The sequence below is a fragment of the Zootoca vivipara genome, chromosome 16 (genome assembly GCF_965207765.1).
Source record: "Zootoca vivipara chromosome 16, rZooViv2.hap1.1, whole genome shotgun sequence".
Lineage (NCBI taxonomy): Eukaryota > Metazoa > Chordata > Lepidosauria > Squamata > Lacertidae > Zootoca > Zootoca vivipara.
The window spans coordinates 25989906-26013184 of NC_142599.1; the positions used below are offsets into that span (position 1 = coordinate 25989906).

Here is a 23279-nt window from a genome sequence, read left to right on the forward strand (position 1 = left end):
CTTCAGGTTGAGTACTCCGCGGACCCGTCTGGAACGGATTAATCCACTTTCCATTACTTTCAATGGGAAAGTTCGCTTCAGTTTATGAACGCTTCAGTTTATGAACAGACTTCCGGAACCAATTGTGTTCATAAACCGAGGTACCACTGTATGCACGGCATGGAGAAAGTGGATGGGGGGGGGAGTGTTTCTTCCTTTCTTGTAACACAAGGACTCGCAGACATCTAATGAAGCTGTGCCCAGTTAAACTGTGGAACTCACTCCCACTGGAGGCAGTGATAGCCACCAACCTAGCTGGCTGTGAAAGAGGATTCGACAAATTCGCGGAGAAGGATAAGTCGATCAGTGGCTCCTAGCCAGGATGGCTATGCTCAGCCTCCACAGTTGGAGGCAGCAATGTTTCTGAATATCAGTTGCTGGAAACTGCAGGAGGCGAAGGGGGTTCCGCTTGCAGGTTTCCTAAGAGAGGTGTCTGGCTGGCCGCTGTGATAAAAGGATGTTGAACTAGATGGGCCATTATTTGGGGATAACCAGCTTGCACTAAATGGTTTTTTAAAGCCCAGTAAAGCACAAGAAGAAATAAAAAGTGAGAATGGCCTGGGCCCTGTTGGTGACGGGTGGGTAGTAATAATAGGACTCCCTATGGTGACAAAAAGTATGTATTAATGGAGAAGCCCACTGAGCAGCTAAAAGTTCTAAACTCCACCCAAAATGCTGACTACTGCATAGAAATATAGCAGCCTCCCATAACTCTTTCAATAGATAATACTACTGTGCGGAATCCACACAGGAGCGACTATGGTTGGTTTTTTTGCTAACACAGTCATTCTCGTATCATTTCGAGTGGGTGTGATAGGGAAATGTTTCTGTGGTTTTTTTTTCTCCCTTCAACTATCATCATAATGCAAAAAAGGCTAATGTATTGTAATTCAGTAAACATACCTTTAAATTTATAATAACATTAGACAGCTTTAGAGCAAGGTTAAGAGAAAAAAAACTCATCTGGACATTCTGGCCATGGTCAGGGCAGTCAGGGTCATTGTGGCCATTTTTGCCCCTGACTCCCTCTGTACAAGTTACTCTGGGTTAGGTAACTGACTGCACAATATCTGTGCTCTGTGAAAATGCAGGTTGTGAGGAGTGTTCAGTGTGTAGAGTGAATGGGGTAACTGTGCCCCTGAAGGACCAGGTGCGCAGCCTGGGAGTCATTTTGGACTCACAGTTGTCCATGGAGGCGCAGGTTAATTCTGTGTCCAGGGCAGCTGTTTATCAGCTCCATCTGGTACGCAGGCTGAGACCCTACCTGCCCGCGGATTGTCTCGCCAGAGTGGTGCATGCTCTAGTTATCTCTCGCTTGGACTACTGCAATGCGCTCTACGTGGGGCTACCTTTGAAGGTGACCCGGAAACTACAATTAATCCAGAATAATCCAGAATGCGGCAGCTAGACTGGTGACTGGGAGCAGCCGCCGAGACCACATAACACCGGTCTTGAAAGACCTACATTGGCTGCCAGTACGTTTCCGAGCACAATTCAAAGTGTTGGTGTTGACCTTTAAAGCCCTAAATGGCCTCAGTCCAGTATACTTGAAGGAGCGTCTCCACTTCCATCGCTCTGCCCAGACACTGAGGTCCAGCGCCGAGGGCCTTCTGGCAGTTCCCTCGCTGCGAGAAGCCAAGTTACAGGGAACCAGGCAGAGGGCCTTCTCGGTAGTGGCACCCACCCTGTGGAACGCCCTCCCACCAGATGTCAATGAGAAAAACAACTACCAGACTTTTAGAGGACATCTGAAGGCAGCCCTGTTTAGGGAAGCTTTTAATGTTTAATAAATTATTGTATTTTAATATTTCTGTTGGAAGCCGCCCAGAGTGGCTGGGGAAACTCAGCCAGATGGGCGGGGTATAAATAATAAATTATTATTATTATTAATATTATTATTATTAGTCCTCCTCCCAGCTCCAGGTATTTTAGATCATCTGAATTAAGGCTAGAGATCTGTGCTAGATTATGCAAGAGTTCACAGAGGAGGCTTCTAGCCACAATGACTATGCTTCCCCCCTCCCCCCATGGCTATGCTCTGCTTCCGCAATTGGAGACAGAAATGCTTCTGAATACCAGTTGCTGGAAACCATGGGAGTGGAGGGGGCCTCTGGTGCTCGGGTCCTGCTTGCGGGTTTCCTAAAGCAGGTGTCTGGTTGTCTGCTCTGATAAAAGGATGCTGGACTAGATGGGCCTTTGGCTTGATCCAGCTGCAGGGCTGTCCTGAGGTTCTGAGGATGAAGGAGGGAAAGGACAGGGAAAGTACTGTATATTCCTGAGTGTAAGACTACTTTTTAACCCAGGAAAATCTTCTCAAAAGTCGGGGGGTCGTCTTATACGCCGGGTCCTATTTCTTATACGGCGAGTATATCCCAAACTCTATATTTTAACTGGAAAAGTTGGGGGTCGCCTTATACGTCCAGTTGTCTTATACGTCGGAATATAGTAACTTTCAGGACAGCGACGTTCTGGACAGCCAGAGAGGGCGAGAGAAGGGGAGACAGAGGAAAATGAGGCAATGGGAAGATGCAGCAGAGTCAGCTGCCATGGTGGCTTCTGTTACCAGCGGGCAAATTATTCGGACAACACTTTCCACTGCAAGAAAACCCAAGATCCCCCAGGCCAACAAGAAAGGCATTGGAATTGGATGGGCCATCCTTTGGCCACTGCAAAGGATTGAGGCTGGCTGCTATCCAGATCAATACAAAGTACACTTAAGTCCCAGTGCGACAAGCGGGACTTAAGTGAGCTTAGCAGTGCTGGGTTGCAGCCTTTGTACATGCTCTCAAGTGAAGGGCAGAGGATGTCAAGTGGAGGTGCCAAGTTTGAGAGAGGCTTAAATTGTGAGATTTTATGCAAATCATGTCATAGGCATTGAATCCCCTTAACAGTCACACACACACACACACACACACACACACACACACACACACACACTGCAATCTTAAGCTTACTCAGAAATCAACCCTGCTGAATTCAATGGGATGTAAATCCTATTCAGGTGTTCAGGACGTGGACATGGATTAGACAAATTCAGGGAGGTTAAGGTTATCAGTGGCTACTAGCCAGGATACCTGTGCTGTGTCTCCATGGTCAGAGACAGGGTTAGACAAATTCATGGAAGAGAGGACTGTTGATGGCTTCTAAGCTATGATGGCTACGCTCTGTCTTCTCTTCACAGCTGGAGGCAACAATGCATAATGCCATCTGAGCAAACAACCTGTAGTCACCTTCAAATTAACATGGTACTCATTCAGTGTCACTCTTTGTGTCTTTTGTTTCTTCACTAAAATTGCGTATCAAATTGTTTTGTTTATTTTTGGAACTTTGTTGAGCCATAATTTGCCGCGAGTGATGCATCGATGAGTTCATGGCAGAACTTTACAGAAACAACTAGATCTGGTGATTTGTAAGTTGGTGGCTTTGGAATGCAGAGCCCATAAACTTCCTTCTTCCTTTCCAGACCCAAGTTAGGCACTGATGAAACTGTCATTTGCCACCTGGAGCTCCAAGTGCTTCCCTAATCTTTTCAAGTTAATCTTTTCTTAGATTTATATCCTACCTTCTCCTCCAATGAGCTCAAGGTGGCCATGACTGGCCCAAGGTCACTCAGTGAGCTTCAAAACTGGGTGGGGATTGCAACCCTTGTCTCCCGGGTCCTAGTCTGACGCTATGCTGGCTGGCACCTATGGAACTGCATACCCGCTTCACTGTGACCAAGGGAGCTGATTCTTGCATCTGGTGTGGATAAGCGTCTTCCAGGGAAACTCTCACACCTGTTAGCAACTGCTAGGTTAGAGTACTCTTATCAAACCTCATTCAGAAGAGGTATGTAAATTCCAATTTAAACAGCAGGCTCCCGATGCAGTTGCAGTGTCTTAGCCAATGCCAAAACAAATATTTGGAGATATGATAGATTTCTCAGTTCCGCTGTGCAGATTTTTGAATACCTTTTCAGTATGCAATTTTTAGAATTCTTGGTCTCGCCTTGATTTGTTTTATTTTATTTTGGCAACCTTCCAGTATGAAAATCTCATAGGCTTTTAACCGTTAGAGCTTAATGACCGATTCGTGTTATTTATCAAATGCTATTAACTTCTCTGTTTATGATCAAATGCTATCTAATGATGTGGCATATACTGACAATAGATCCTGTCATAGGGGATGCGGGTGGCACTGTGGTCTAAACCACTGAGCCTATTTGGCTTGCCGATCGGAAGGTCGGTGGTTCGAATCCCTGTGACGGGGTGAGCTCCCGTTGCTCTGATCCAGCTCCTGCCAACCTAGCAGTTCGAAAGCACACCAGTGCAAGTAGATAAATAGGTATCGCTGTGGTGGGAAGGTAAACGGTGTTTCTGTGCGCTCTGGTTTCCGTCACGTTGTTCTGCTGCACCAGAAGCGGTTTAGTCATGCTGGCCACATGACCCGGAAAGCTGACTGTGGACAAACACCGGCTTCCTCGACCTGAAAGCGAGATGAGTGCCATATCCCCATAGTCGCTTTTGATTGGACTTAACCATCCAGGGGGGTCATTTAGATCCTGTCAACTTTAATGTGCTGCAGACTTTAGGGAATCAATTGAAAGCTAAGCAGGGCTTCCTTAACGAGAAAAGCAGTTGAAAGTGTGCTTGATCATCACTGGTTATTTTTTTTCTCTAAAATGTGCAACACGGCATATTGTGTCTATTCCACTCTCCGTGATGGTGAGACCCAGCACTGCCCCACATCAACCATAGTGTTTCAGAGTAGAGTGTTATGCAGTTCGATTTTTCCAGTAAAAAAAAACCCCTGAAATACGATGACCAGTGATTTTATATGGATGCAGAGTTGGGTAACACTTTTCACTCTTGCAAAAGTCAAGAGTGGAAATCCAGTTCAGTTTTAGTCTGGAGGTGTCAACAATAACTGTGAGGGTGTATGACTCTACTGTTTTTCTGTCTGTCTGATGTGAGCGGAGTACTCATCATAGGACATTCCCCAGAATCCTTTGCAACATGTAGCAAGTGGAAAGTGGAAAGCATTCCCAAAACCCACTATTATTATGTAGCCACTATCTATGCTATGAAATTATGTGTACCTTTGCAAGTCTCTGTAAAGTGCTAAATACCACTGCATGCTGAATATTCAGTTGTGGGTGTGGGAATCAGATGTCATGTATCCAATATTGAAATCACATATCATCAAGTGCTTATCAAGGTTTTGGAGAACGCCTGCAGCAAGCCTAAGAACATAAGTGGCCGCTAGATCTGGCCAGAGGCCCATCTGGTGCAGTATCCTGTTGTCACAGTGACCAACCAATCGGGGTGTGTGTGTGTAAAGAGCAGAAACTTTGTAAAGAGCAGAGCATAGGAAGTGGGCTGAATTCCTTTTCCAGTGCTGCATAAGACTGGCACATTCTACCCTTGAACATGACGAGAAATATGCTCTTACTTTTGGGAAATTGCACCCCCTTTCACCCCGGCTTTCGATAGCCTGGCCCTTGAGGGTAGACAGTTGATTCATTCTAGCTCATGGTCATCGATCCCTGGTGGCTGCTTCATCAAGGCCACTAGAATTTTGCAGACTTGAACATGGACCAGTTGCTGTCATGAAGAGCTTTTTTTGCATTCCAGAAGTAACTTCTAGGATACAAGGATGCTAGACTGTAGCTGCCTTGGGGCTCATAACTGCTTGGCTGTTGACTTGCTTCCCACCAGCTCAACCTCTACATTTGTAAATAAACAGGTTTTACCGGTACTGGTTAAAGCCAAGAGGGTCTTGGTTCTTTCCGTTAAAGGTTAGTTTTACAAATATCAACAGCTGTGAGCTGCCCTGAGATTTGCGGATAAAGGGTGATATACAAATTCAATAAACAACAACAACAACAACAACAGTTCAGAACATAGTTAAAACTGTAGAATTCACTCCTGCAGGAGGCAGTGATAACCACCAACTTAGATGCCTTTAAAAGAGCATTACACAAATCCTGCTTGCAGGTAGAGGCATCTGGCTGGCCAGTGTGAGAACAGGATGCTGGATTAGATGGACCATTGGCCTGATCCAGCAGGGCTAGTCTTACGTTCTTATGTGTGCACATTGAAGTGCATTGAAGCATGTGTGTGCTAGAGGCAAAGTGAAACCCTTCTGCTGCTTAGAGATTCTCCTTCTAGATACCCTGAACCCTGAAGGGCCATGCTAGCAACTCATACTAAAAAGTGCTAAGACGTTCCCGCCAAATGGATCACCAGGGAGAAAGCAGGGGGTGCATTTAGAAGTGGAGAATATTGCATTTGTTTTTCCTGATTATAATGCTAGTTCTTCCACCCCGTTTTCTAGTGTTCCTTTCACACAACACCACCTGTTGCTTTATGGGATTGTGCCTTTTTGATGGATATAGCAGAATGCCGCATTAAATTTAATTCACACAATGTGAACGCAAAGTGACACAATTGGACAACGTCGCTACACTCTTTCCGCACATCCCTGCTTCTGTTCCCCCATGATAATGGCAGGAAAGAACTGCATGCTAGCATGACCACTCCAAATTTCGTCAGTTTACTCCTGCAATTTTCTGGGTTCAGGGGACTGCAAATGGATTCCCCCCCTGGAATCAAAGAACACAGAAATGAACACTAAACGTGCACTGTGTTCCTTTCGTTTTCTGGAAATGGCTTTTGCATTGTGTGAAGCCTCAACTATAACACAAAAATTAACAGTTAGGGGAATATAGTGGTACCTTGGTTCTCAAACGCCTTGGTACTCAAACAACTTGGAACCCAAAGACTGCAAACCCGGAAGTAAGTGTTCTGGTTTGAGAACTTTTTTTTGGAAGCGGAACGTGCTCTGTTTTGTGTGTTACGCTTCCATTTGGAGTGTTACGCTGACAATTTGAGTGTTATGCTGAGGTCTGTCTGTTTTTGCTAAAAAAAATTGCGTTTTTGTTTTGTTTTTGTGGAACCCAGTTCAGTTACTGATTGACTGATTGTGTGACTGCAGTACATTGTTTATTGCTTTCATTTTATGGATTAGTGGTCTCGTTAGATAGTAACATTCATGTTAAATTGCTGTTTTAGGGGTTGTTTTTAAAAGTCTGGAACGGATTAATCCATTTTGCATGACTTTCTATGGGGAAGCGTGCCTTGGTTTTGGAACGGACTTCCGGAATGGATTAAGTTTGAGAATCAAGGTACCATTGTAGAATAAACTTGCCATGTGAATGGTAGGGAGGGCGATTTACCAGGGACACGAAACCCAAAATACAAGCTATGCCTGGGAAACAAGGACAGTTTGAGCTTGTTAAATGGATAATGTTGCCTGCTGCTCCCTTGACTTCTGTGGCTGTGGGTAGCTCCAGGGTTTGGGATGGCAGCATCCTGGCCTCCCTGTTTGCCCAGGCTTTCCTGTTTCACTCCTTGTCACAGTGACAGGGTGACAGCAGGGAACTGGGCCTGTTGTTCTGTTTACGGCCATCGTTGCTGCAGCAACAGCCCTCGGAGCAAGGGACACAGCCCCAGCGAGAAGCTGGGTTTGCAACAGCAAGGAAATAAGCAATGTATGAAACCCCAAAGCCTCTGTGGCTTCTCATTGCAAGGCTGGGCACACCCTTGGCTCCGGGTGCAGCTTCCCCAGCCGGTAAAACCTTGGCGGCAGCGGCCGCCTCCTGGAGCAGGAGAAAACGGAGCAGGGACAAAGTCGGTTTTCGTGACTCACTGGAGGAAGTGAAGTGAGGGGCTTGTGGTGATGGCGGCGGCTTCCCTTGACCCTTTTGTGTCCTCATTGCACCCTCCTGGATAAATGTACACACACCAGGTTAGGGCTTAGACCCCAACTCCCTGGCATGTGTGCTGTTGTTTTTAATATGCATGGATTTTTCTGCATACAGAGAAGTAGCATCACAGCATAAGAACATGACCCGTCCGGTCCAACATCCTGTTCTCACAGTGGCTGGCCAGATTCCTCTGGGCACAAGCACAAGAGCTCTCTAGCCCTATGGCATCCTGTGGCAACTGGTATTCAGAAGCATTGCTGCTTCTGACTGTGGGGGCAGGGCAGAGCCATCCTGGCTAGTACCCATTGATAGCCCTCTCGGCCATGAATTTGTCCCATCCTCTTTTAAAGTCAGCCAGGGTGATGGCCATTGCTGCCTCCTGCAGGAGGTGGTTCCATAGTTTAGCTACGTGCTGCTTGAAGAAGTCCTTTCTTTGATTTGCCTTGAATCTACCTACAGTGTTGGAGGGGGGCATTGTGAATGACTCTTCTCCTGCAGGGCAGAGAGGGCAGGTCTGCCTGATGCCAAATGCAATAGAGGTGTGAGTGTGTGTGTGTGTTTGATATCGGTTGCCAGCCATGCAACCAATGGGCCAGTCTTTTGCTCTGACTAAGCTGGTGCAATCTCAGACTCTGTCCACACAAAACTGCTGAGCAGACAGCAGGAGTTTGTTCCTGCTTCCTGCACATCTCTGTGACTGTCAAAGGGCTCGTGAGAGTTGCCCTCCTAAAGGGCGGCCAGGACATGCCTCAGGGTGCTACTGTTGTGTGCCAAAGGGGCACCTCTGAAAAGGGCCTCTCAGCTGGCTCGATAGAAAAGTTTGCAGAGTGATCTTCCTTTCATTCTCTTTTTGGAAGTGACTTCCACTGACCTGCCGCCGCAGCTGCAAATCCCAGTCCGTCACCGTGCGATAACCATGCAAACTTCTGGGCAGGGTAACTGTGCTGGAGGCAGGATCATAAAAAGCTGCAGCGTCAGCAAAATGGGTGAGTCGTATCCAGTGCTGCCGTTTCCAAGCTGGAACAGATTTCTGCTCATGTAGCAGGTCTTCACTCTCCTCCTCCTCCTGCTGCCCCCTCAGAATGTTGGGAACCCCCTCCCCCCAAGCAAATTTGGGGGGCTTCTTGTGAGACACTGCAGGGAGGGGAAGAGGGAAGTATTGCAATAAAGCGAAACTGCACCTAGCCCAGGAATTCCAAGCATTCAGAGTGTGCATCAAAGCACTCAGATTTCCCTGCATTATATTGCAATCCCTACGGGAACCCTGTAAGCTAGGTCAGAATTGTTGCGCTGATATTGAGTGTTCCTGGGAGAGATTGCAGCCTGCTTCCAGCTGGGCAGGTCCTATTGCTCTTCTGTTCTAAGCTGCAAGCAGCATTGCAAACACATATGATGTTTGGACCCTGCTCTGTGGTGACCACTATAGTGGGCGGGGCAAAACTGCGGTGGGTGGGGCTTTTGAAACATAGGGCGCAGCCGCTATAACCCTTGCAGTGGGTACCATTTTATGACTTTTTATTTAAAATAATCACTCTTTTAAGTAGCTCTAAAACACATCTCTGGCTGTAATTAAAAGAGAAAAAAATGAAAGAGAGGTATAGTGCTAAGATACCGTAATTGTCTCACTTTTTTTAGAAGTGACTTTTAAAAGCTCTTTGACTCACTGCTGCTTTAGCAGCATGGTAAATGGCAATGATCGGAAAGTTGTTGTTGTTTTTTTTTTAAAAAAGATAATATTATAGCATTATGTTGTTTATGGTGCTATATCTCTCTTTCATTAAAAAATATTGTTACATGCCACCCCAATCTTGAAGCGGTTTGATATTCCTGAGGTCCAAGCCCTTTCCCATTGGTTCGTGTTTCTTTTGGCAATGAGGCATAGCAGAGACTGCGGTGTCTTTATGATATATGGTTTATTTACACATATATACAACAGAGTCAGCAACAGAGGGGTTCAGAGCATTACATGCCAAGTGAGTCTTGCTTCTGCCATAGCTGTACCTTTGGATCCAAACAGACTCCACCCATGGCTCTGACTCTGTAGCTCGCTGTATTTTACAGACTGACACCTTTTCACCTCGATCACACCACAGCCAACTAAAATCCTTAAAACTTCCTCCTAATGAAAACTCTGGCAATGTCTTCTGACTATCTCAGAGCTCAGGGAGGGGCTCCCCTCCTTTGCTGGCTGACACAGAGTCTCTTTCTGCCGATGGCCCACCTCCCTGTCTTTGTTCTCTCCTGATGATGGCCCATCTCTCAAGTGATTGCCTGAGCATGGAAAAAACTTGTTTGGCCTGTATTTTGGCACTGCTAAATCCAGTGTCTGGCATCCCATCTTAATACTCCAAGCATCGATTAAACTCCCAACACTTACTAAATCCGAGAATTATAGGTGTCTGGCACCCAGAAACTCTGGCACCAACAAACGCATAGCAATACGTTGTTCTGCAAATGTTTTAGCACTAATTGAAAGATCAATTAATAAAAACTTAATGGGGTCATGAAATGACACCCAACGCAATGGTTATGATAAATGTGTGCAGAGCTGCGATGGGTTTGCTGTGATAGATTTGTAAGGGCAGAAGCTTAGTGGTAGAGCATTTGAGAGGCAAGTGGCACTCCCAAGGTTACCAGGTGAGTTTCATAGATGAGTGAGGATTTGAACCGTGGTCTCTCCGAAGTCCTAGTAGTCCTGCACAGTAACCACCACAACACCATTGGCTCTGGGCCACACTTTGGGAACCCTCCACCCACCTAGTTTTCCTCCAGAATTAGTGACATAAGGCCTCGTCGAATCCCTGGCACCTCCAGGTGACCTCAGGTAATGAGAAAGGCCCTTTTTGTTGACAGAGACTCCTCCCCTCCCCGCCCGTCAAAGAAGACAACACAGGTCTGGATATGTAAACCTGTCTGTAAACCTGGATATGTAAACCTATTTACAGCCCTTTTGGTGGTGTTGTTGCTGCTGCTGTTCACCAGTTAGGAGTCAGAAAGCCTGGCTAGTTTGCTTAAAATCACCCAGAGATCGGCAAGTGGGTCCTAATATTGCTTCACATACACCCTTCCTGTCCCAGGACAGCAGAAGGAACCCAAGGAAGCCTGCCTTTATACAAATCGATCTTGGAGAAATTAGAGTAAGAATGTAGCTGGGGGTAGGGAGTGACTCGTGTGGTTTCTGTGAATGGAATGGGCCAGCCTCTTGAACTGCAGCTGCAAATAATAAAAATAATAGTTGCTATTACTATTATACTATTGCAAAAAGTGTCCCTGCTGACCTTTCCAGCAGGCCCCAGAAATGCATGAGCACAATGTGAGTCATGCGCGACAGGCAGGATACTTCTTGGCCTTCCCCGCCTTCCCCGCGCATGCTCCTCTCTCCTTGGCTGTATCTCCCCACGGAGAGCAGGTTTGGCAAGACTGTTGTCGAGCAGGGAGGGAGGGAGCCCAGCTGGCGGGGGGTGGGTGGGATTAAGGGTTCAAGAGAAATGACCCCGGAGAAATCTGGTTCGGCTGGTTGGGTGCCTTCCTTTCTCACGTAACTCCCACTCAGAGGTGAGTTTCAGGAGCACCTTTTTTCTCTCATTTGGAGGCCATATATATATATATATATATATATATATATATATATATATATATATATGGGTTTGGTGGAGAGACACCCCTGGGCGATGGGACGGCGGCAGGCGAGAAGGGAACCGGCTGGAAAGATTATTAATTTTTTGTAACACTTGCTGTCACGCATAAGGGAGGGCTCCTCTCCCAGAAGCCGAAAACTGCTGGAATCCAGATGCTTTGATGGAGGTGTTTGTTTGTTTGTTTTTAAAAAAGAAAAACATCCTCGTTGAGACCCAAGTTTGAATGCCATGATCCCTCCTCCTGAGCAGGTGTCGACCAGGGGGGCAAATAGCTGTGGTTGCCTTTGACAGCTAATGTGGCTTCTTTCTTTGTGTCATACACACATGTGGCCTGGTGCTTTGCTGGGAAACATTGAAGCAGGTCTCTGCCCTGGGGACCATACAGTGCAAAATTTTGACAGTGTGGCTAGACAGTCACAGGAGGGAAGGGAGAGGCGAGAGGAGGGAGGCAGGGTTTTCAGGGCACGCAGTGGCATGTACATAATCACGGACAATTAAGGATGTGAGGGCTAAATTAGACACGGCATGAAAAGTCTGTCATTGCCTTGTCTTGCGGTGGCGTATCCTTTGATTAAAAGCAGTGGGGCAGTGGATTGGGAACGACATTGTGGTGTAGTGGTTGGAGTGCCAGACTATGACATGGGAAACCAGGGTTCAAATCCCCCACTTGGCCATGAAGCTCACTGTCACTCTCAGCCTAATCTACCTCACAGGGTTGTTGGGAGGAGAAAAACGGAGGGGAACCATGTACGCTACCTTGAGCTCCTTGGAGGAACAGCGGGATATAAATGTGACAATCAATCAATCAATCATAAGCACCGGGGGACAGGGGGACCCATCCCCCTCACATCGTTTTTTCCTGATCAGAATCTCCCATTTGAGGTTCGCTCTAGGGGAAGAGTGAAAGATAAGTCCCGTGTCCTTCCCCCCCCCCCAATAAAATGCACACACCGCTCGATTGCAACAAGCCTCAAAGCGGTTGACAAAGAGAGAAAAACAACAAAAACCATTGCCAAAACAGTTAAAAACAACTATTCAAAAACGTTCAAGTAAAAGTTAAGATCGGTGATAAACTAAAAACAGATTAAGGCACAGACCAATGTTCCATACATACATGGCGTGTCTAAACAAAAATGTTTTTAGCAGGCGCCGAAAAGAGTACTGTGATGGTGCCTACCTGATATCAGTAATCAGGGAGTTCCAAGGTATGGGTTCTGCCACATGAAAAAAGCCTTTTCTCATAAATGGGAAGAGGCGGGAGGAGGCTCAACATGGCCGTTGCATCTGCTGCTAAGCCCAACAGGTCACAGAATTTTGAGGGGGCCCGGCCCCCTGCTTGAAAATTTTTGGGGGGCTGGGCCTCTCAGTCCCCACCCCCAGATGGCACCACCTGTAACAGTCCCAGTTCTGCAGAGCAAAGCAGTTGAGGGGGTCACATATGGGGTAAGGTGATCCCGCAAGTATTGCAGCCTTCCCTAACTTGACGCCCCCCAATATTCTGTGGCCCATCAGGCCTACCCACAGCCGCCAGGGCGACCCAAGCGCAAGAGGACCCTCCCTTCCTGCAGTTTCCAGCAACTGGTATTCAGAAGCATTGCTGCCTCAGACCATGGAGGCAGAGCAGAGCCACCCTGGCTAGTAGTAGCAGCACCTCCCATGAATTTGCCTCATCCTCTTGTAAAGGCATCCAAGCTGGTAGCCATCACTGCTTGGGGCGGGGGGAGTTCCATAGTTTAAAACAGGCACCCCCAAACTTCGGCCCTCCAGATGTTTTGGCCTACAACTCCCATGATCCCTAGCTAACAGGACCAGTGGTCAGGGATGATGGGAATTGTAGTCCAAAACATCTGGAGGGCCGAAGTTTGGGGGTGCCTGGTTTAAAAGGACTGTTGTGCTTTAATGCCCCACATTTACTGGAGGCAAATAATTGGCCTTGGCTGGGATCATAGAGTCATGGAATTGTAGAGTTGAAAGAGACCACCTGGGCCATCTAGGAACCTTTCGCCCAACATGGTACTCAAACCCACAACCCTGAGATTAAGAGTCTCATGCTCTATCCGGCCTGGACTAGGCGACTGTCTGGACTTATCCTGCAGGGATGTTTGTTTGTTTTTAATTATCCAAACCGGCTTGGACTTTAAGCCACAGCCGGCACTTTGAATTGGCTGCTATTTGTGCAAAAGTTGGCGCCAAGAGGACTCCTGCAAGGGCAAAACTCCATTGCAATACACAGTGCCTAAAGTGTCCCTCTCCCTCAGGAACATCGCTATCAGTCTTAATTGGAAGTTGATGTTCCAGTGCTCCCGTCTCCCTCCTCAAGCCATTCGCTTCTATGAGATGGTGCTGTATTGCATTTTACGAGAGAAGAAAATTTTATTGAGAATTTGCATATTGAAAGCACTTCAGATTGCCAACTAGATATTCATTCTAATTTGCTGTGGCTTGACCTAATTTTCAAATTCCATGTTATACGGCCTCATGCATGCCTTTAATTAAGTGTATCGTTCATCGGAATGCATTTGAACATCGAGTTTTGATTTATGGACAGGACTTTTTATATATATATAACGTTTAATACTCATCAAAATTTCAGATTCATGAATGTCCAAAGCCAAATTTCATTAGTGTGTTTTCAGACTGGGATTAAATCCGTCCTCCAAGTCATATCGGCTAACTAATTCATCTCAGTGGTCCTCCCTCTCCTTTTTTGGAAGCTTGTAAGGATGTGGTTTGGTTTTCTTTCTTAAGTCTCAGGATTCCGATACTAAATTTTGAACAGCCTTGCATGTGTTGCCTTCAGATCTTTCTGACTGCAGCTCCCATCATAGATAATTGAATTGTAGAGTTGGAAGAGACCCTGAGGATCATCTAGTCCAACCCCTTGCAATGCAGGAATATGCAGCTTTCCCATATGCGGATCAAACCTGCAACCTTGGCATTATCAGCACCATGCTCTAACCAACTGTTTGTTTTTAATTATCCAAACCTGCTTGGACTTTAAGCCACAGACGGCACTTTGAATTGGCTGCTATTTGTGCAAAAGTTGGCCAACTCTAGCCAACCATCTAGGCTGCAGTTTCAAACAGCATGGCCAAGATGGACTGCTAGCCAGGACTGATGGAAGCTGTAGTCCAGGTATCTATAGAGGACACAGGTTGAGGTTGGCTGCTTTGAACATTGGACCTACCTTGAATCTATCTTGAGAGATTCAGCCTTCATGAACCCCTTTCTGAAATTGCCTGATCCACATTTTGCAGATGAATGTTTGGATGGAAACACGGATTTTGCACTTCTCTGAATGTCAAAACTGATTGTTTGTTTGTTTGTTTGTTTGTTTCATTAAATTTATACAGTGCAGTTGATTATAGGAAAAACTCAAAGCCCTTTCAGTCCTTGACAGGTAACCTGCTTAAAACTTACTTGATTATGTCTTTTGAGACACTTTTTCTGTTTTTTAAAAAAGTGCTGACCAGGGCTGAAAGTGATGTAGAATAGAAGTATGGAGGGGAAAATGTTGGAAGAACCCCGTCACTCAGCAACCTGGTGCATTCCAGATGTTTTGTTCTCCCTTCGGCACCAACCAGAACATCTGGAGGTCACTTGGTTGGCAAAGGCTGCTGAATCCTGAATCAGGAAGTTCTCAGTTTAAATCTCACCTCTGCCATGACTTAAACAAGGCCCCTCACCTTTCTGCTTCTGGGGATCGTGATACTGGACTACCACCCAAGGTTGTTGATTCCTAGGAGGATGTGTACATAAAGTGCCTTGGACATGTCATATAAATGGGTTGGGTGCCTTCTGAAACTTGCAATGGTGGCCAGTGTATTCATATTCATGAATACCAATTTCAAATTCAGATTCAAGGAGTGCTGTAATGAATGTGGTCTGAGGCCAGGAATAAATCACTGAGCCCTGTTTTAAATGGCTACTGAACTTTGGAGTTAACATTGTTTTAGGCGTTTCCCATATAATCTCTCCTAGGGCTGAGTCAAATGAACTTTATTGGTTAGAAAGAGAGATCTGGGATGCGTGTGAAAGATTTCAGGAAAACCTCCCCTTCCTCACAGTTTTCTCATTCATTTTGTTTGCCATCTGTTTAGGACAGGGGTGAACAGATCAGTCTGTTTCTAGTGATGTTTTCACATGTGTTCATTCAGAAGCCTGTTTTACGTTCATTTACACATCTGTTTACAGTTTTTAAAAATGCATGATTTCAAAATGCATCTTATCCCAAAACAATGTGCAGTTTTCTGGAGCCAAGAATACTTTTTTTGATTTGTATCTAAAAAAGCTCAACAACTTTTGGGTTTTTACTTTTTGAAAGATGCCAGCCCTATTATAGACAAATCTGACTGGCTACCTGGTATCATTATGAAGTCAAAACATAATGAAGACATGGTTCTCATACACACACTCTCAGCTGTCTGTCTGATATCACCAGGCAGTCAAATCTGATTGGTTCTGAGGTGTCATCAGGAAGTCAGTTCAGAGAAAGGGCAATGGCTTCCTGCCCTCATTCTGCACTCGTGGGGTGGGGGGGATGGAGACAGTCATGAGACGGAATTCTGAGTGAATGAACACTTGTTCCCTGGAACCCCTGAAAAAATAGCCAAAGGGAGCAGGGGCTCTATACTGGTTAGAAATTACAGTATTTTTCCATCTATAAAATGCCCCTATGTATAAGACGCCTTCTATTTTTGGGGACTCAGATTTAACAAAATGGGGAAAAATATATCCGTGTATAAGACACCCTCTAATTTTTGACATTATTTTTTGGGGGGGGGGGCTAGTCTTATACACGGAAAAATACGGTAGATGCATTTGGGGCCGGGGTTGTCAGCCTGGTCCCTACCGCCCACTAGTGGGTGATTCAGGATTCTAGGTGGGCGGTAGGGGGTTCTACGGCACAAGCTGACTCCTCCTTCCATCGAGCACTGGTGGGGGGTAAGAAATTTTACCATCAAGAAAGATGCATTAGTGGGCGGTAGGTACAGTGGTACCTCGGTTTATGAACACAATTGGCTCCGGAAGTCTGTTCATAAACTGAAGCGTTCATAAACTGAAGCGAGCTTTCCCACTGAAAGTAATGGAAAGTGGATTAATCCATTCCAGACGGGTCCGCGGAGTACTCAACCTGAACCCATGCTTAACCCGAAGCATGGGTGTAATTGGTTCCGGAAGTCTGTTCATAAACTGAAGCGTTCATAAACTGAAACGATCTTTCCCATTGAAAGTAATGGAAAGTGAATTAATCCGTTCCAGATGGGTCCGCGGCCTTCGTAAACCAAAAATTCATAAACCTAGGTGTTCATAAACCGAGATTCCACTGTATAAAAAGGTTGACTACCCCTGATTTGGGGTCTACCCCTAACCTTTTCCATTCAATAGTTTGGCTTCTAGTGCTTTGTATGTTGGCCCTCCTGGTTATGCTGGCAAATATGTAATTTAAATGTTCCTCCTCTGTATAGTGATGAGGAATAGTATAGCTATGTGCTCTGACATTGCACAACAGTGTTGCCTTTTGTGCAGGAGAAGACGTGGGCCTTGTCTTGAGACATCATATCCTGTTCTCCATAGTCACCAGTTACTAGCACTGACTGGGTGTGTCATTTGTACACCTGAGGATGCTCCCCTCGTGACTTCTAACCATTCGGATGCCTTTTTTCCAAGCTCATGGAACCAAGCACCACTTCGCTATTAATTTGTCCAGAACATCTGGAGGGCACCATGCTGATGACTCATGGGGTAGGTCAGTGCTGGATTTACATATAAGCTAAACAAGCTACAGCTTAGGGCCCCACTCTCCTGGGGCTCCCAAAAATATTTAAAGGAAAAAAGGTGGATGTACGTTTCCAAAGTATAAAATAAGTTCAACAATTACTTTGATAAAAATACATATTTTGTTATGTGGCTTTAGATACCTTTTAGGTCCATAAATTACCATATAGCATATATTCAACACAAAAAGCAGCGACAATTTGTTGTTGACAAAGGACACCTGGACATATAAAGGGCCCCATTACCTTCCGTAGCTTAGGGCCCCGTCAAACATAAATCTGGCCCTGGGTCAAACCACTGGCCTGACTTGGGAACCTTCCTGAGTGAGGCTGCATCAGCAGAAGTATAGTGTCCAGATCAAAGGAAGTCATAGCTGCATTCTGTTCTACCTTGGTCAGGTCCCACTTGGAGTCTTGTGTCCACCACAGTTTAAGAAGGATATTGGCAAGCTTGAATGTGTGCATAGGAGGACAACCAGGATGACAAAAGATCTGGAAACCAAGCCTTATAAGGAATGGTTGAGGGAGTTGGGTATGTTTAGCCTGGAGAAGGGAAGACTGGGAGGTGATATGATAGCCATCTTCAAATATCTAAAGGGTTGTCACATGGAAGATGGAGCAAGCTTGTTTTCTGCTGCACCAGAGGGGAGGAGCTGAGCAGTAGATTCAAATGATAACAAAGGAGATTCCGATGAAACGTTAGGAATAATTTTCTGATGTTAAGAGCTGTTTGGCAGTAGAACAGACTCCCTCGGAAGGTGGTAGTCTCTCCTTCATTGGAGGTTTTTAAGCAGAGGTTGGATGACCATCTTTCAGAGATTCTCTAGCTGTGATTCCTACATTGCAGGAGGTCGGACTGGATGACTCTTGGTGTACCTTCCAATTCTGTGATTCTATTAAACGTTCCTACGCTGCTTCCAAGATCCATTTACTGTTGACTAACTCTGTTAGGGAGCCATTTGACTCCTCAGTATTTTCTGCCCTGAACCACTCCACGGTTCGGGTTTGGGTTTGGTCAAGATGTTGACCCTGGGCCGCTGACTATGTCAGTCTTAGTCAAGCTGACGTTATGATGAGACTTTGGGGTGCGTGTTATGGCATGACGTCAGCAAATCTCCTTTGGCCAAGCAGTGCAGTGCATGCAGGACACAGCTCACACCCTCCTGGGCCAGCGGAGGAAGGTCATTTACTCACCGGCAGGTACTCACGTCTTTATCTGATGTACCAACATGTTAGGACTCAAACAGTGAGGATGTCGCATTTTCTTCCTCATTCTAAACGTGGAAGTCAAACCAGAGCATGACTGGCTTCTTCAGAAATGTTTGTTCATTACAACATCCAATGTACCTGACCATATCCTCGTACGCTGCATTATTCATCCGAAGGAGCCTTCGCCAACCAGGGGCCCTCCAGCTGCTTTGGAATTCTATTCCAGCTGTGCTGGCTATGACTGATGGAATTGTGGTTCAAAACATCTGCAGGGCCCCACATTTGGTGAAGGGTGATCTGAAGTAACTACAGTGCCTGGTTTCATACTCACAAGTGCCAACAAGGTTTAAGATCCCTAATTCACTCATTACAGGTCTGTGATGAAAAAGTGGAAACAAACCATTTCTGAATAGGGTTGCCAGGGCAGGAGCATCCCAGACCCTGAGATTTGAAGGCTCAAACTTGAGACCTGGATGCTGTCCCTGGTGATGTCACAGAGTTGGTCCCTGGTGATTCTTCCTCTGTGCTCCCTCCCACCACTGAGCCCTGGAGACGGAAGTTAATTGGGAGAGGGGAGGAGTGCACAGAAGAGGGCAGACCCTTTCCCTCCAAGAGTCTGTGCCATAATTTGCAGCTGGCTCCTGCCAGGCTGAAGCTTGCAAGCTGCACACATAGTCGTCTTAACAATTTTTGAAAAGGCACTCTTACCCACCTGGAGATTCAAGCCCTCCACTTGCCACCAGGAGGGAACCAAGCAAACTTGGAGACTACAGGTCAGTCCTGGAAATCTAGCAACTCTATATCTGGGTGCCAGAAAAGTATCTGTTTGGGAATTTCAAAAACTCATCAGCCAAAGTTGTCACACACCCTTTGTGGAATAATTGAAAAGTTCCTTGATTTAGGAAAAAGGCCCCCACTCAGCCCCCTCCCTCTCAATTTGACAGACAACAATATTGAGTGCTACCTTTTGATGTGCTAGTGATTATTCCAAGCCCCTGGAATATATGTCATACTCCACCTGCTTGATTAGGGCACTGAATTTAGGCAGGGGAGAAGAAAGGATTCTGCATTTAGAGCTTACTGGGAAAGATTGCTGGCAGTAAAACCATACACTTGTATTGTGAGATGAAGAATGAAACAATTGTTATTATTTCTGTAGTCCAAAATATCTGGAGGGCAGCAGGCTAGTAAAGGTTGCTTTAAGATGATATAATTACAGTATTGCATGACAACAAAACGGTTTGTGTCCCAAAGAACTGCTTCCCCCCTGTGGCGCAATGGGTCAGTGCATCTGGCTGTTGACCAGAAAGTTGGTGGTTCAAGAACAGAACCGAGCACCTGGGTTCCTATTCTAAGGGCTGCTACAGAGTTGATGAGCCCATGTCTCTTGCCTGTGCCACCTGAAGCCCTCTTGCTCATTGAAAACCATTACGTCATTGAAAACCATTATGTCATGGAGAAAGACTCTAGCTTATTCTTCTCTGGTCTCTGAACCCTGGTGTCCCCCGAGCCCTAATTGAGTGCTCTAACCACTACACCACTACCTTGGCCTGACTCAGCAGAAGCATTCATCCCCGGTTCCTTGTCAAAACAGTTCTCCGAGTTGAGCCAAGGCTCTGTCTCTTGAGTCAGCTTTGGCAAAAGCACAATGCACCACATTTCTCGATGGAATTGGGTTCTCCGCCTCCAGACGGCCCTAACCATTGAGATCCCTGCTGCCTCTGCCGCCTTTGAAATGGTGTTGCATGCTGCTGTTTACCTTCCAGGTATCTTTTGGCCAGGCGCCCGTTCCCTGGGTGTGAGAGGGCTGATTCAGTCAGGTGGCATGAGAAGGGATGAGGAAGGAAGCTGAGTTCTCTGTCTCTCGGATGCAGCTGTGTGGCAAAAGAGGCTTTTCTCTTTCATGGTTATGTTTTCTTTGCTGACTGAACGCAGAGTCCTAAGCAAACACCATTTACTGACACCACCTAATAAACACATATCAGGTTTCTTGTGCCAGGTTCCTCTGGGCAAGGGGATGTTTAGGCGTCAGGTAGCCTTGGTGCCCTGCAGAGGTTTTGCACTACAGCTCCCATCAACTCCAACCAGTGCTAGCAGGGGCTGTTGGGAGTTGTAGTACAGAAGAGCCGTGATGGTGGGGGCTGATGGGAGTTGTAGTCCAGAACATCTGGAGGGCACCAGATCAGTGCAGGCTGTCTTAAAGGAAAGGCCAGCTCTTTGCCACAAAGTCCTTCCTCCTGTGCCTCGGTTTCCTCTTTGAAACAGAACAGGATGGGACTAAACTTGTAAGATTTGTTTTGATCCAGGATCACCATGTCCCCTGGCCTGGCTTGACATTTCGGGGTTTTGGTTTCTTTTGAAGCTCCATTCAGGTGGGAGAATGAGGGGGTTGGATTCTGAGGTGAAGTGAAACTGACTGAGATGTTTCAAGCCACAGTCAGGGAATGCCAGTTTGAATGTTTCTAGAAAAGTAGCACTTTAGCCTGTGCCCTAGATCTGCTAGTTTTCTCCTTGCAGGGAGTTCTTTCATGCAAGGGGACGTCCCAAAGGGAAACCCTCCACCTGGCATCTGAAGTACTGTAATCCATGATATGACCTCAGAGGTTCACACAGCCCAATTCCCACCACATTCTGGGGCATGTGCAGATCTCACCTCAGGGTCTCTGAGACAAGAGGTTCTTTAGGGTGAGAAGCTGCCAGGCCCACCCTCCAGCTTTCTCCTCCCCACACTTTATAGTTTAACTCACTGTGTCTGGTGTGTTGTTCTGGACTAACTGTCCACCCTACCTTCCCACCCTTCCTGCGGAAGAAAGTAGTGTAGAGGGAGAGACCCCAATGAAGGTATAATCTACAGCAGCTGTTCTGTCGGGCTATAAGAGCAGGAGAAGGACTCTCTGGCCGTTCTGCCAGCATCTTTTTACTTTTCCCTGAAATATTTCCATTCCATCTGGTCATTGCAAGAACTGTTACAGAGAAATAGTACCTGAGCGAAATTGTTTTTTCCCCTCCTCCTTTCCAGTCCCTTTTCCTTTTGTGTTGTGTCTTTAAGCTTGAGGGCAGGAACTGACTTACCACTGACATTTGAAAGCTGACTTACCACTGACATTTGAAAGCTTACCACTGACATTTGAAAGCTTACCACTGACATTTGAAAGCTGGCTGAAAAGCAGGGCAAAAACTCGTGACCGGCGGGGCGCAGGGACTTCAGCAGACTGCTACCTTCCTTTCCCCCAGCTTCAGCAGTAAAGCAGTAATAATGGTACCCTACTTTGCAGGGTAAGGGGCGCAGGTGGCGCTGTGGGTTAAACCACTGAGCCTAGGGCTTGCCGATCAGAAGGTCGCCGGTTCGAATCCCTGCGACGGGGTGAGCTCCCGTTGCTCGGTCCCAGCTCCTGCCAACCTAGCAGTTCGAAAGCACATCAAAGTGCAAGTAGATAAATAGGTACCGCTACAGCGGGAAGGTAAACGGTGGCTTAGTCATGCTGGCCACATGACCTGGAAGCTGTACGCCGGTTCCCTCGGCCAATAACGTGAGATGAGTGCTGCCACCCCAGAGTCGGTCACGACTGGACCTAATGGTCAGGGGTCCCTTTCCCTTTACTTTGCAGGGCTGTTGTCTTTCTGGGTGCAGATCTGTGCACATGTTCTGGAAGTAAGCCCTTTTGCACTCAGTAGGACTTTCGCCGGAGTAAACATGCGTAAAGTTGCACTGTAAGCCGTGTTGATTACTTAATTAAACGGCCATTGAGGCATGCGCTATAAGGAGGGTGTCCTTGAGCTCGGTTACTGCCTCTCAGCCTAACCTACCTCACAGGGTTGTTGTTGTTGTTGTTGTTGTTGTGGAGATTAAATGAGTTAGGGAGGAAAGCCATGCGAGCCACTTTGAGCTCCTTGGGGGGGGGGGAGGTGGGATATAAATGCAGTAAATAAGTAACAACAGAGGGTTTACGGCAATGATAAGCTGTGTTTATTTTAATGCAGCAATGATAAGTTTTGTTTTAAAATAAAATAAAACAATTGGGCCCTAAAATAAAAAAAAATATCTACACTAGCTGGTGAATCCCTTTTCCTGTACAGGGAGCTCCGCACGCACAGCCCCTCCTTGCCTGGGGAAGTCTCAGCAGTGAAGTTTGCAGGTGGAGGGAGGAGATCCCACACAAGCTGTGGCAGAGCCCAGGTATCTGGGCAGGCAGGTTTACCTGGACTCTCTGGCCTGTCCGCTTCCCTGGAGGCAGGAGGAGCCTTCTGCAGCCGGTGGTTCTGGCTCCGGAAAGGATCCACGGGAGGCCAGGCAAGGAGGACACCTCTGCTGCAGGGGCAGAAGGGCTCAAGGTGGGGTGGGAGCCGGGCGGGGAGAGGGAGGGGGGCAGAGAGGCCCTTTTTCTAATGTGCCATAAAAATGCAGTCAGATGCACAAGGTCTCCTTCAAATGCAGCGAGCGTCCTTTCTGGTCCCTGCTTTTCTGTTTCGTGCGTTTTGTTAAAATGCCATGTTAAAATGTCATCAGTTAACGACAAAGAAATAAGTTACAGTGGTGCCTCGCTAGACGAATTTAATTTGTTCCACGGGTCAATTCATATAATGAAAAATTCGTCTAGCAAATCCCATAGGAATGCATTGAAAAAAAAAAATTTTATTTTGCCCATAGGAACGCATTAATTGAATTTCAATGCATTCCTATGGGAAACCGTGATTCGCTAGATGAATTTTTCACAAAACGAATTCGTCTTGCGAGGCAACCTCCGCTCGAAAAATCTCTTCGTTAAGCGGGAAAATTGTCTTACAGGGCATTCGTCTAGCGAGGCACCACTGTAATGGCAAAGAAAGAAATGCAAGCCCACCCACAAGCCACACTGTAGGGTAATCCTC

The 23279-nt window shown here is 46.5% G+C and overlaps 1 protein-coding gene across 2 annotated transcripts in view; it reads left to right on the forward strand.

The window, feature by feature from the left end:
* Positions 1–23279, forward strand: part of NECTIN4 (nectin cell adhesion molecule 4) — a 90212-nt gene that overhangs the window by 41524 nt on the left and 25409 nt on the right. The window contains exon 1 of one of the 2 annotated variants that reach the window (XM_035097806.3): positions 1986–8772. The exons of the other annotated variant lie outside the window; for it this stretch is intronic. Within the exon in view, the coding sequence (XP_034953697.3) occupies positions 8703–8772 (70 nt within the window). The 5' untranslated portion in view covers positions 1986–8702. Of the gene's footprint in view, positions 1–1985; positions 8773–23279 lie in introns of those variants that run through there. 2 annotated transcript variants of the gene reach the window in all.